Source organism: Bufo gargarizans, unplaced genomic scaffold (genome assembly GCF_014858855.1).
Source record: "Bufo gargarizans isolate SCDJY-AF-19 unplaced genomic scaffold, ASM1485885v1 original_scaffold_2152_pilon, whole genome shotgun sequence".
Lineage (NCBI taxonomy): Eukaryota > Metazoa > Chordata > Amphibia > Anura > Bufonidae > Bufo > Bufo gargarizans.
Window position 1 is genome coordinate 17,547 of NW_025334664.1, and position 15,054 is coordinate 32,600.

A 15,054-nucleotide genomic window follows, 5' to 3' on the forward strand; every position below is an offset into this window, starting at 1 on the left:
CATGTCTGGAGACCCTCCAAAAAGAAAGGAAGACACACGGAAACAAAAACGGACACGGATCACGGAACAACGGAACCCCTTTTTGCGGACCGCAAAAAAATACTGTTGTGTGCATGAGGCCTAAGGCATGCTGTGTTTTTTTTCCGCATGAGAATCTGAGCGCAAGAAACGCACGTAATCCGCAACATGTGGAGGCAGTCTTAGGGCTCATGCAGACGGCCGTATGAATCAGTCTGCATCCGTTCCGCAATTTTGCGGAAGGGGTGCAGAACCATTCATTTCAACGGGGCCCCAAAAGATGTGGACAGCACAGAGTGTGCTGTCCGCATCCGTGGTTCCATTCCGCGGCTCAGCGGAAAAGATAGAACATGTCCTATTCTTGTAAGAATAGGCATTTTCTATTATGGTTGCGGCCATGTGTGGTCCGCAAATTGCGGAACGCAAACGGCTGGTATCGGTGTTTTGCAGATCCGCAAAGCACTACGGCCATCTGAATGGGCCCTTACAAAGCAATTAAAGCCAAACGGATCCGTCCTGAATTACAATGCAAGTCAATGGGGACGGATCCGTTTGACGTTGACACAATATGGTGCAATTGCAAACAGATCTGTCCCCATTGACTTTCAATGTAAAGTCTGGAGTCCCTTTTATACCATCAGATCAGAGTTTTCTCCAATCTGATGGTATATTTTAACTTGAAGCGTCCCCATCACCATGGGAACGCCTCTATGTTAGAATATGCTGTCGGATATGAGTTACATCGTGAAAACTCATATCCGACAGTATATTCTAACACAGAGGCGTTCCAATGGTGATGGGGACGCTTCTAGTTAGAATATACTGAAAAAATGTGTACATGACTGCCCCCTGCTGCCTGACAGCACCCGATCTCTTACAGGGGGCCATGATCAGCACAATTAACCCCTCAGGTGCCGCACCTGAAGGGGTTAATTGTGCGTTTCATAGCCCCCTGTAAGAGATCAGGGGCTGCCAGGCAGCAGGGGGCAGACCCCCCCCCTCCCCAGTTTGAATATCATTGGTGGCCAGTTCGGCCCCCCCCTCCCTCCCTCTATTGCATTAATAGCATTGGTGGCCAGTGTGCGGCCTCCCCTCTCCCCCCCCCCCCCCGATCATTGGTGGCAGCGGAGTTCCGATCGGAGTCCCAGTTTAATCGCTGGGGCTCCGATCGGTAACCATGGCAACCAGGACGCTACTGGACGCTCTTACAGGGGGCTATGATACGCACAATTAACCCCTTCAGGTGCAGCACCTGAGGGGTTAATTGTACGGGTCACAGCCCCCTGTGAGAGATCGGGTGCTGCCAGGCAGCAAGGGGCAGTCATGTACACAGTTCGTAGTATATTCTAACTAGAAGCGTCCCCATCACTATGGGAACACCTCTGTGTTAGAATATACTGTCGGATCTGAGTTTTTACGAAGTGAAAACTCAGCTCTGAAAAAGCTTTTATGCAGACGGATCTTCGGATCCGTCTGTATGAAAGTAACCTACGGCCACGGATCACGAACACGGATGCCAATCATGTGTGCATCCGTGTTCTTTCACGGACCCATTGACTTGAATGGGTCCGTGAACTGTTGTCCATCAAAAAAATAGGACAGGTCCTATTTTTTTGATGGACAGGATACACGGATCACGGAGGCGGATGACAAACGGTGCATTTTCCGAGTTTTCAACGGACCCATTGAAAGTCAATGGGTCCGCAGAAAATCACGGAAAACGGAACAACGGCCACGGGCGCACACAACGGTCATGTGCATGAGGCCTTAATTGATAACACATGAATACTCAGCTCTGAGATTTTAAGACTTCCATGAATTCCATGCAGGTTATAGAAGCTAAAGCCAGGAACAGAGTACACATATATAGGAGAAGTGGCTTAGGCTACTTTCACATTAGAGTTTTTAGCGGATCCTTCATGGATCAGCAAAAACGCTTCCGTTACAATAATACAACCACATGCATCAGTCATGAACGGATCCGGTGGTATTATGTCTTCTATAGCCATGACGGATCCGTCTTGAACACCATTGAAAGTAAATGGGGGACGGATTTGTTTTCTATTGTAAGTCAATGGGGACGGATGCATTTTCTCTGACACAATAGGAAACTGATCCGTCCCCTATCTTGCTACGCACCACATCTCGGACAGAAAAACGCTGCTTGGAGCGTTTTTCTGTCCGCGATGGGGACGCAACCAAACGAAACGTGTTCCGTTTCATTCCGTTTTGTTTCCATTGACAAAGAATGGGGACAAAACTGAAGCGATTTCTTCCGCTATTGAGATCCTATGACTGATCTCAATAGCGAAATTGAAAACGCTAATCTGAAAGTAGCCTTAGTTGCCCATAGCAACCAATCAGATTTTTTGTCTGCATCTGATCCACATTTTTTGCGGTTCGGATGTGGGCCCGGTCACTTGAATGGGGCTGCGAAAGATGCAGACAGCACACTGTATGCTGTCCGAATCCATAAGTCCGTTCCGTGGGCACACAAAAAATAGAACATGTCCTATTTTTGTCTGTTTTACGGAGGGAAGGATGTTCTGTTCTGCAAATTGCGTAACGCACACAGCCGGCATCTGTGTTTTGTGGATCCGCAATTTGCGGACTGCAAAAACACCAATGGTCATGTGGATGAGCCCTTAATCTGATTGGTTGATATGGACAACTAAGCCAGTTTTCCTTTGCACCAGTTTTGATCAATCTTCCCACCAGTCTTCTCCTCTTTTTGATTTCACTCCTGGTTTTCCCTACAAAAACTGCATCTAAATACCTGACTGCAGACCCCCAGTCTGGGCTGCCCATAGACATTCAGGTTTTGCAGCTGGAACCAGGAGTGGAATCAGAAATGAGAAGTAGAATCTCTCCCTCATACTTTCCCTCACTTTACAATTCACACCTGATTTTGACTTCAAATCTGCATGATTAAAAACCGGGAAAATCCAGGAGAAGACCTGAACTTGTCCAGGAGACCTGGCGAATGTTCAGGCAGCCAGGTTGAGCAGATCTTTGATGTCTGTGTGTCTTGCATCTGTACAGACAGCGCAGGAGAGAAAGCTGCCGTCAAATTATAAAAATAGTCTTTGAACTTTGGTTTGAGGAACAGGCTGAGTCATCCTGACCCTGGTTTTGATTAGTGACATGCCGGTGGGTGTAGAAGCTCCTCCATGCAGGATTGGTTAGTTAGGAGGAGGCCGTACGTCAGGCCCCAGCCTCCCTCCTCCTGACACATCTGGAGTTATCTGAACATCCACACTCTCCTGTCTCTCTGCTCACCATGGCTTTCATCCCGGTAGACCCAGACTCTGATTTTCCCATCCAGAATTTGCCGTACGGGATTTTCTCTACAGAAGATGAGGTTGGTATTGGTGCTGTGCAATGATGATTATTAATGACTGATTGTTCCTTAGGGATTTGTATTCTATGTAATTGTCTATTCTGCCTTCATTAACCCAAGAGACAAAAGGTACTGAATAGTCGCCATGTAGGAATGCCATTACCAGTGACATCATACGCAGAGGTTTATAACTGCTTAGATACGGACCTCACACAATGTGCTGTCCACATTCGTAGTTCTCCGCAAGAATAGGCATTTTCTATATAGCGCCAGCCCTGTGCGTTCCTGGTTTCTGTGTTTTGCGGATCCGCAATTTGCTGACCGAGAAACGGCACGGTTGTGTGAGTGTACTCATATGCTGTGGAAACTTTCCACAATGGAATCCACATCTATATAAGGCTACTTTCACACTTGCGTTCGGGGCTCCGCTTGTGAGTTCCGTTTGAAGGGGCTCACAAGCGGCCCCGAACGGATCCGTCCAGCCCTAATGCATTCTGAGTGGATGCGGATCCGCTCAGAATGCATCAGTCTGGCACCGTTTGTCCTCCGCTCCGCTCAGCAGGCGGACACCCGAACGCTGCTTGCAGCGTTGGGGTTTCCGCCTGGCCGTGCGGAGGCAAACGGATCCGTCCAGACTTACAATAGTCAGTGGGGACGGATCCGTCCCCCATTGACTTTCAATGTAAAGTCAAAACGGATCAGTTTGCACTATCATGCATGGTAATGCAAACGGATCCGTTCTGAACGGATCTAAGTGTTTGCATTATAGGTGCGGATCCATCTGTGCAGATACCAGACGGATCCGCACCTAAACGCAGGTGTGAAAGTAGCCTAACATGACATGCAGTGGAGATTTAAAGGGTAGGTGCAAAGAGTTTTTTTTTTTTTTTGAGGCGGTTTAGAGGCAGATTTTCTTGCAGATTTTTCAGCCAAAGCCAGAATTGGATCCAGCGGGAAGGAGATGTTTAAGCATATTTCTGATTCCTTTCAAATTCACTTCTGGCTTTAGCTAAAAGGAAAATCCGTCTCAAATCCTTCTTCAAAAATCTCTGTGTGAACCTGCCCTAAATCTGCAGCCAAATCCATATGTCAGATAAATATACATTTACCACATGGGGTGTGTACCTTATGATTACCCTAAGTTCACACCTGAGCGTTTTACAGCGCGTTCCTACGCGCTGTAAAACGCTCAACAAGGAGAAACCAATGCTTCCCTATGGGAATGGTTCTCACCTGGGCGTTTTACAGCGCGTACGATCGCGCTGTAAAACACCCGACGCTCAAACAAGTTCTTGAGCTTTTTTGGGGGCGTTTGTCACGCGTTCCCGCACATAGATATTCGGGAACGCGCGACAATGTGTGCACGCCTGCCTCTGTATGCGCGATTGTAAACGCCCGTACAATCGCGCATACAGAGCGCTCGTTTCAGAACGCTCAGGTCTGAACCCAGGGTTAGGGCTACTGCACACGACCAATACATGTTTTCCTGTGACTCGCTGTCGGAGGCGCGTGGCCAGTTTAGCCTGTGATTTGACTTTGAGTCGTGTATGATTTAGCATAGGTTCTAACTGTCCCGAATTTGACAGGATAGTCCCTGATTTTCAGAGACAGTCCTGGCAAATTTGGGCAGTCCTGTGCAGGAAATGGGTGAGGCAGTGTTAGTGGGAATTCCTTGGTGGAGTCGGGGGGTTCCTAGGTGGTGGGTTTTAGATGCCCCGAATTTACCAACTTAACCTTTTGGTAAGTATGATTTGGGCCCTATTCACACAATGTTTTTGCATCAGTAATTGTCATCCAATACCTGGAGCAGGACTAAAACACAGAACCTGGGCAAATATTTCCATTCATTTGGATAAGGCTTCATGCACACGACCGTTGTGTGCATCCGCGTCCGTTACGTCAGTTTTCACAGTTTAGCGGAGGTCCCATTCATTTCTATGGAGCTGTGAAAAAAAAAATGATAGTCCTCTGTTTTTTCTCCGCGTCCGTGATCCGTGATTCCAGTCCGTCAAAAAAATATAACCTGTTCTATTTTTGTCAGTGGAAAACGGAAGACGGACCCATTCAAGTCAATGGGTCAGTCAAATAAAACGGATGCACAACTGGTATGTCATCCGTGTCCGTTTTTTTCTATAAGACCATGGTGCAATAAAATTACACTTTTCATTAACCTTCCTTTTTTTTTCCCCCTGTCAGACAAAAAAAAAAAGGAAGACACAAGGAAACACAACTGAAGCAAAATAGGACACGGACCACTGAAGCACTGTGACCTAATAGTCACTGAGGCAAAACACTGAGAAAATCAATGAAAGGCCTCAGGGTTTGCAACACCCAGTAGATACTAGAAATATGCAGACGTGTCGCACACGAGTCACATTGACTTAAAAGTCACATAAGATTTGTGATCCACAACCAAAAACACATGTTCCTAGTCTTTTCTCCTGTCGTGTCTCATTCGTTATGTCATGTGTTGGAACGCAGCCCATTCACGATGGTTGCTTGTAGGGAGGCCTTGCGATTTTTTTTTTTTTTTTTTGTGTGCCAAAGTCACCATTAAGCCCTAGCCTGAGGCCTCTTTCACATGGTCAGGCTTTGTAAAGCGAAGGACTAAAACCTAGAGAGGAAAAGTATAAGGTCCCTTTCACAGGTCAGTATTGGGGCTCATGTACACGAACATATGTTTTTTTTCTGTTCCCATTAAGTTTTTTTTGCGGCCTGTATGCGGAACTATTCACTTCAATGGGGCCAGAAGAAAATCTAAATGACTCTGTGTGCATTCCGTTTCCCTATGTCCTCATGGCCGTTCCCCAAAAAAGATAGAACATGTCCTATTGTTGTCCATTTTGCGGACAATGATAGGCATTGTAACAATAGATCCACAAAAAAATAAATGGATGCAATACGGATCTCACACAGACATCATCTGTATTTTTTGCAGATCCGTATTTCACGGATTGCAAAATACACAGCTGATCGTGTGCGTGAGCCCTTATTGATCAGTATTTGTAAGCCAAAACCAGCGGCGGGTCCGTGTGAAAGTGGCCTAGGATATTAACCCGTATTCTGTCCGTATGGAATAAATGTTAGGCCTCATGCACACGAACGTTGTTTTGGTCCGCATCCGAGCCGCTGTTTTTGCTTTGGATGCGGACCCATTTACTTCAATGTGGCCGCAAAAGATGCAGACAGGTCGTGTGCATGAGGCCTTACACTGAGGACTCCTTTAATTAGGGAAATTGTGAAACTTAGGAAAGGAAACCTTGACAAGGTGTTTTTTTTTTTTATGTGGAGGCACGCGTAATTTTATAATCAAACTGGATTTCCCTTTTTTTGCTAAATATTGATAATATCTTATCTTGAGCCCACCTTATCCACATGTGCACCCGGTCAGTTGTAACAGGACCCATTTGTTGACTAAATATTTAAAAATTATACAAGAAATCTGCAAAATTCAACCTGTCCACACATGTCTGTTTTATGCCTCATTCACTTGTCAGTGTTTGGTCAGTGTTTTCTATCAGTGATTGTGAGCCCGAACCAGTTACAGATCTTTGTACACACAGAACAGGTGCAGATCTTTCCCTTAGACCTTATGTCTGTGGCGGCTCCAATCCTGATTTTGGCTCAGTCACTGATGGAAATCACTGACCAAAACACTGAGGTGTGAATGAGGCTTTATTTGGAGTGAGAATGGGTTTAATTTTCACTGTAGTCCTTATTTCTATTTGAGACCACTAGAGGGCACTCCAATACCAATAATGTCAGCAAAAGGGAAATTTTAATTTAATTTTATTGTATACCATCATGACGTGCAGGGACACAAGAACCATAGGCAAAGGAGCCTGCCACCCTCTTAAATGGGTTTCCAGGAATCGTATATTGATGACCTATTCTCAGGATAAGTTATCAGCACTTATCATTGGGGGTCTCACACCCAGTATCCCCATCAGTCAGCTGTTTGAATAGGCTGTGTTGCTCCAGCCTCTTCCTAGGCCAGTAACATCACATTCATTGGTCACACGGCCTAGGCACAGCTCAGTCCCATTCATTTCATACTCCGATGCTCTCCTTTGCCCTGCGCTGAATCACGCAGGGCTTCGGCATTTTTTAGAGTTAGCGTTAGGCTTGTCCGGCAGAACGCTGCGGTTTTTGTGCGGACACCTGTCGGCATGTTTACCGTGGTGCGGCCGCATCTACAGCCCGTCCCCATTATAGTGAATGGGGCTGGGCCGGACTTCCGGCAGCACACGTGTGCAAGCGTTAGTACGGAACCGGCAGGCTGTTCCCCTGACGGACAAGCCTAACGCTAATGTGAAAGAAGCCTAAAATTTACTGTCCACTTCCATGTCAGTGTTACCCAGTCTTTTACCGTTTAGTATGTACGGGTGACTTATGTTTTCCCTTCTCATGTGCATGACCTTACATTTATTTACTTGGGATTTTTATTTTTGTGTGTTCTTTATAATAATAATCAAAGACATATTAAAACACACTCATCCCTCTTCTTTTTTTGGCAGCCAAAACATAGGATAGGTGTGGCTATTGGGGAGCAAATTCTGGATCTGAGTGTCATCAGCCACCTATTTAATGGCCCTTACTTGTCGGGAAAACAAGCCGTATTTCACGAGGTATTGTATTTAGAAGTTATGTTATCCGTCTGTCAGCTTGAATGTTAGACAGGCTTCACATGTCTGTGTGCAGGCCGTGTTATCCATCTGTATTACTTGGAAATGTCATGGCGAAATAATGGGTTAACTGACCTATGGTTGGGCCCTGACATATCTGATACAAATATGTGAATCCGTCTTAAAGGAAACCTGTCACCATGAGAATGTGTCACACCCCGGAGTGGTGTTACTATTCTTTCACCCCGCTACTGTCTTTTATTGCTAACACCTATGTCATCTGTGTATTTATTTCCAGGTCCTTCACAAGTGCGCATCAATATTACTGTTATGCAACTGTAATATCAATATGTTCATGTAATATTCCTGGTTCACCAGCAGGTGGCAGCATATATAGTAGAGAGATAGATACTTAAGATAGAATAGAACTCACCATTCCATTCTCCCCCCTTTGGGCAGAAGTGGGCCAGTCCTGCTTCCTACCAGAAGGAAAGGTGACAGTTCTAGTTGATTCCAGTTTAGACTCCATATTGGAGCTGAGAAGACATGAAAGATATAGCAGCCAGAGGAAAGTGTTCTTCAGTTGCCAGAAGATACAGCAGCCAGAGGAAAGTGTTCTTCGGCTGGAGCAGGAGCCACAAAAGGGAAGTAGCTTGTAGAGCACCAGGACTCCATGCTAATTTACTGAGTGTTAGAAGTGGGAAAACAGTCAAAGGCACCCCAATCAAGGAATACCAGAACCGACCGAAAGTCCAGTAACCAGACCCAAGCAGAGTTTAGCACAACAGAGAGAAAAAAAGCAGAGTCATTATTCATGCCGGTCAGCCCAGCAGAGAAAGAGAGAAAGCAGAGTTACCAAGTGTGCCTGCCAGTTTATGGCAATGCAATAGGGCCCTGGGGGGGCGGCGCTTTGTAAATGCAATGTAAGCTACAGTACAGGAATCATATTATAGAGGAGAAAAAGCTGAGCAGGTTGCTATATAGTTTTGGGGAAAAATATTCAGTTAAAGTTATTTATTCATTGAAATTCTTTCTCATTCTGGGCTTTGAAGTCCAGGAGGTGGACCTATCAGTGATTGACAGCTGTCTCTATACACTGTCATAGAGGGAAGGCTGTCAATCACTGATAGGACCACCTCCTGGACTTCAAAGCCCAGAATGAGCAGGAATTTGAATGACAAAATTACAAGTTTTACTGAATATTTTCCCATAAAACTATGTAGCCACCTGCTCAGCTCCTCCTGCTCTATAACTTGCAGCTCAGACATCATGTTCAACGTGACAGGTTCCCTTTAATCTCAGTCTACATGTGAGCTCAAGGGCGTAGCTAAAGGTTCATGGGCCCTGTTGCAAGAGTTCAGCTTGGGCCCCCTTCCCTCAGTGCTTTGTGGCCAGAGGCAGGGAAGTACATAGCCTTCGTGCTGACTGAGGCAAAAATTGAAACTGCACCCCTCCCCCATGCCAAATTCTTGACCTAACCCCTTCCCTACAGCCAGAGGTGTAACTTGACCTACATGCACTTTCTATAATAATGGTGTTTTCTAATGCAGCACAAGAGTCTTTGGGCTCCTCAAGCTCCTGGGCCCAGTAGCGACTGCTACCTCTGCACCCCCTATAGCTACGCCCCTGTGTGAGCTATATTGTCTCTTAATGAAGCAAACTAATAGTCTTGCAGATATAACACCAGACATAATACCTTGTAAGGCTAACTGAAACAAAAGAAATTAATGAATGTTAAAGGGGTTTGCCGATTTCCTCTATTGATGACCTCTCCACCAGAAAAGTCATCAATATCAGATGGGTGGTTGGCGGACTCCCGACACCCCCACCAATCAGCTATTTGAAGAGAATGCAGCGCTTGTGTGAGCTCTGTGTTCTCTTCACTAATTACCTGCTCACAGTCAACAGATGCCCCTGTGGCATGGACCGTTTTATACAGCCTTAGGGCTCATGGACATGACCATGTTTTTTGTCCACATCCGATCTGCATGTTTTGCAGGTCGGATGCGGACCTGTTCACTTCAAAGGGGCTGCAAAAGAACACAATGCTGTATGTTCGTTCTGCATCCTCGTGAAAAAATAGAACATGTCGTATTCTTGTACTTTTTGTGCACAAGAATAGGACAGAATGTCGTGTGCATGGGCTTTTATTTGACAGTTCTTTTTTTTTTTTAATCATGGTATTCCCCTCTAAGGCCTCTTTCACACGAGCGTGACGGATTAGGTCCGGGTGCGTTCAGGGTGCATTCAGTGAAACTCGTACCATTTTGCAAGCTCAGTCAGTTTTGTCTGCAATTGTGTTCAGTTGTTCCGTTTTTTCTGTGTGGGTGCAATGCGTGATGAAAACAACATCTCCTAGCAACCATCAGTGAAAAACGCATCGCACTTGCGGATGCAATGCGTTTTTCACTGAAGCCCCATTCACTTCTATAGGGCCAGGGCTGCGTGAAAAACGCAGAATATAGAACATGCTTCCTTTTTTCACACAAAGCAGAACTGATGCGTGAAAAAAATGCTCATGTACACAGCCCCATTGAAATTAATGGGTCAGGATCCAGGGTGGGTGCCATGTATTCACGTCACGCATTGCACCCGCTCGGAAAACGCGCTCATGTGAAAGGGGCCTAACAGCACTGTTCTAGTAGTTTTTGAGCTGAATATAGTAATATGGTTCTGTATTGTACAATTTAAAGTAGTTTTCCTATAATATATATGGGGACACCTACCAATTACTACTTATGGGGTCCCCATTTCTTCTCACCAGCACCTCTGAGGTGAGGAGGACTTGAAATGCAGCAGCTGATGGTGTCCACTGCCACTCCAGACACATCGGGAGAGGTCCTCTTTAATAACATACCTGTATTGAGGATGACTTCTAATGGTATGTGAGTATTGTTTGTGCTGTTCTGAATCCATTCTGTCTCATCATAGCCAACCCTCAACGGTTTTATGGCCCTTGGGCGCAATGCGTGGAGAGAGGCTCGGCAAACCCTTCAACAGCTGCTATCAGCAATGGAGCCCACCCTCAGAGACAGCAGGGAGCTGCGTGCCCGGTGAGTGCCCTGTGGATTCTGTGGGGTTGTACATGCCTTTTTGGACTCTCCTATCAATCACAGTGGAGAGCTGTTTACCCAATGCTTGGGGTCATTCACCTCAATTGTATATGTGACAGCCACACTACTGTTGATATGATGGGCTTTTACAAGCAGCCATGCTTTCTATCCGCCATTGTAAATTGCTGTTCAGATGTAGTGGAGCCAGGGGTGCACCTAGCCTTTCTGCTGCATGAGGCGAAAACTGAAACTGCGCCCCCCCCACCCCAATGCCAATTTCTTAACCTAACCCCTTTGCCACAATGAAAGAGCTCATTGCCCATGGCCCTTCCGCTGCCCCCCTCTTGCCGCTACCTGGTGCTGCCTGAGGCAATCGCCTCACCTGGCCTCATTGGTGGTGCACCCCTGAGTAGAGCTTTATTTTTTTAGTTTTTTCTGGGGCCGCATTGTTCCCACATAACTCCAAGGCTTGTAAAGCTGGTCCCATGCATAAAACACCTGTCGACTCAACCCACCAGCCTAGTGTACATGTTATCTGAAGAGAGAGACCACCACTGCCAGACACCTCTTTAGGCATCTTATCTCTCTGAAAACAAAAAGATTGGGTGGTGTTGAAATCCAACGGGGTAGGGAGAGAAATTTGGGAGACTCCCATACACAGATGGTCAAACAATCCTGCCGAAATCAGTGATACTGGCATATGTCTAATGTGTATGGCCAGCTTTACCTAAATTCACATTGGGGCTTGTCCAACCCCCCAAAACTTAAATCAATTAAGGCATGCGCTTAAAATAAAATAAAACCCCTGTTCACGGCTACTCCATTCCAATGATGAGGGTCCTGTCCCTGCTGCATCCAGACCAGAAGTGTGATGTCCTGTCTGTGGTCACATGCGCCGCTGCAGCCATTCACTGCCTCAGCGGTGATTTGTCCCTGAGCAGCACTCTATTGAGCCTCTGAGGTCATGTGCCTCTTTGGAAAGTGCCACCACTGAGGCCAGTGAAAGGCTGCAGCGGAGTACTTGACCACAAACAGGGCATTAAGCTTCCGGTCCACAGGAGATTGAAAGCAGCAGGGACGTGACCCCCTCAGTGCTGGAACAGAGCGCCAAGAGCAGATGAGTGGGTTTCTTCATTTATGTCAAAAACATGGTAGCTTTCAAATACCAGTTCTCCCACATGCTGGGGAAAATTTGCGCACATAACTCGACATGCAGTGCACATTGTAAATCTGTAGCATATCTGTCACGGATGATGTTGCAGATAGCTGGAACTTATGAATAAATGTCCGACTGGCTTGATCCCAAACTAAGAAGCATATAGGTGAGCCCTATAAAACCATAAGAGCTCTCCCTGACTGCTATGCCCATGCAAGGGTCTTTATGGTAGACGATTGCATGCCCACGTACCTAAGACTGTGTGACACCTGAAAACCCTATAATAGTGAGGGGACACGACCACCGGCTCCCTGCACTTAATACGGACGGAGTCGGGGTCACCTAGAATCAAGCCAGCAAGGAAACACAATACATGAAAAGACTTATCTGAGCAAACAGCAGCAGCAGCCTCCAGCAGTGAACACTTCATCCAGGAAGTAGTATAAACCGCAAAGTGAGGCAGTATGGGAGGGAATATAAAGGGAGACGATTAGTCTAAATAGGTGACACCTGGGAGAAGGAAAGGAGATGACAAAGTGAAACCAAAACAAAGAACGTCATGCAAGAGGTAGAGAAGGACGTCTGCCAGACCTTCTCACAGAACTGGCGGTGACAATATCAAGGTATGTTCTACGCAATGCAGAAGGTGAAGTCCACAGCATTTCCACGGTGAATTTCATCTGCTGCAAATTTTGCAGCTGTGGAATTCTGGCAAAAGCACTGTGGATTTTCCCACTCGTAATTAAATTACTGCAGATGTTTAGGTTGATTTTGTGGACAGAAAATCAGGAGGCGTGGTCTTGACCGTGAAGCTGTCGGGAGGCGTGGTCTTGACCGTGAAGCCGTCGGGAGGCGTGGTGCTGACCGTGAACCGTCGGGAGGCGTGGTCCTGACCGTGAAGCGACCATACACATGAAATACTTGCAGCCAATCACAAGCTGTAGGGTCACATGGTACAAAACATCATCCCAGGAGGCAGGGTGATGCACCAGGGGTGGTAAATATAATGTCTGGGGCTTTGTTTTATCACTAGGCTATTTGCAAGCAAATCTGCAGCAAAATTCGCACAATTTGGTGTGCTTTTGCCACTGTGGAAATATACAGCAGCAATTCTTTACTGTACATCAACTTTCCATTGTGTTTAGGTAATTATTATTCAAATAAGATTCATAAAACGTTTATTTTTTATTTATTTATTTTATTTTAGAGCATTTGTTCTACAGTCAACGGCGAAGCTTCATATGCCAGCAGATATTGGTATGTACTGCAAACACGGACGCTGAAATATATACACAGAAGCACCATGCAAATGTTATTTTAAAACTGCATGTTAAAAAAATTTAAATTTTTTATTTTTTTTTTTAGTTCTGAAATACAGTATAATAGCTTGAAGCTCAAACCTTGAGCCTGCACTACTGAGAGAGTCTGATAGGCAGCATGTCCCTTCTGACGTATTTCAGATGCAGTGCTGGAGACCTTATGAGTAGAGTTGAGCGGACACCTGGATATTCGGGTTCGAGAAGTTCGGCCGAACTTCCCTAAATGTTCGGGTTTGGGATCCGAACCCGACCCGAATTTCGTCCCGAACCCGAACCCCATTGAAGTCAATGGGGACCCAAACTTTTCGGCACTAAAAAGGCTGTAAAACAGTCCAGGAAAGAGCTAGAAGGCTGCAAAAGGCAGCAACATGTAGGTAAATCCCCTGCAAACAAATGTGGATAGGGAAATTAATAAGAATAAAAATAAAATAAATAAAAATTAACCAATATCAATTGGAGAGAGGTCCCATAGCAGAGAATCTGGCTTCACGTCACCCACCACTGTAACAGTCCATTGTCATATATTTAAGCCCAGGCAGAGGAGAGAGGTCCCGTAACAGAGAATCTGGCTTCATGTCAGCAGAGAATCAGTCTCATGTCATAGCAGAGAATCAGGCTTCATGTCAGCCACCACTGCAACAGTCCATTGGCATATATTTAGGCCCAGGTACCCAGCCAGAGGAGAGAGGTCCCGTAGCAGAGAATCTGGCTTCATGTCAGCAGAGAATCAGTCTGCATGTCATAGAAGAGAATCAGGCTTCACATCACCCAACATTGGAACAGTCCATTGTCATATATTTAGGCCCAGGCACCCAGCCAGAGGAGAGAGGTCCCGTAACAGAGAATCTGGCTTCATGTCAGCAGAGAATCAGTCTGCATGTCATAGCAGAGAATCAGGCTTCACGTCACCCAACATTGGAACAGTCCATTGGCATATATTTAGGCCCCGGCACCCAGACAGAGGAGATGTTCATTCAACTTTGGGTTGCCCCGCAATATAATGGTAAAATGAAAATAAAAAGAGGATTGAATGAGGAAGTGCCCTGGAGTACAATAATATATGGTTAAGGGGAGGTAGTTAATGTCTAATCTGCACAAGGGATGGACAGGTCCTGTGGGATCCATGCCTGGTTCATTTTTATGAACGTCAGCTTGTCCACATTGGCTGTAGACAGGCGGCTGCGTTTGTCTGTAATGACGCCCCCTGCCGTGCTGAATACACGTTCAGACAAAACGCTGGCCGCCAGGCAGGCCAGCACCTCCAAGGCATAAAAGGCTAGCTCTGGCCACGTGGACAATTTAGAGACCCAGAAGTTGAATGGGGCCGAACCATCAGTCAGTACGTGGAGGGGTGTGCACACGTACTGTTCCACCATGTTAGTGAAATGTTGCCTCCTGCTAACACGTTGCGTATCAGGTGGTGGTGCAGTTAGCTGTGGCGTGTTGACAAAACTTTTCCACATCTCTGCCATGCTAACCCTGCCCTCAGAGGAGCTGGCCGTGACACAGCTGCCTTGGCGACCTCTTGCTCCTCCTCTGCCTT

The 15,054-nt window shown here is 46.2% G+C and overlaps 1 protein-coding gene across 1 annotated transcript in view; it reads left to right on the top strand.

Annotated features, from left to right (window-relative positions):
- The first annotated feature begins 3,250 nt into the window (after positions 1-3,250).
- FAH (fumarylacetoacetate hydrolase) overlaps positions 3,251-15,054 on the top strand; it is a 51,945-nt gene continuing 40,141 nt past the window's right edge. Inside the window, exons 1-4 of the mRNA XM_044274951.1 lie at positions 3,251-3,379; positions 7,876-7,986; positions 10,915-11,036; positions 13,400-13,449. Of these exons, the coding sequence (XP_044130886.1) occupies positions 3,299-3,379; positions 7,876-7,986; positions 10,915-11,036; positions 13,400-13,449 (364 nt within the window). The 5' untranslated portion in view covers positions 3,251-3,298. The remainder of the gene's footprint in view (positions 3,380-7,875; positions 7,987-10,914; positions 11,037-13,399; positions 13,450-15,054) is intronic.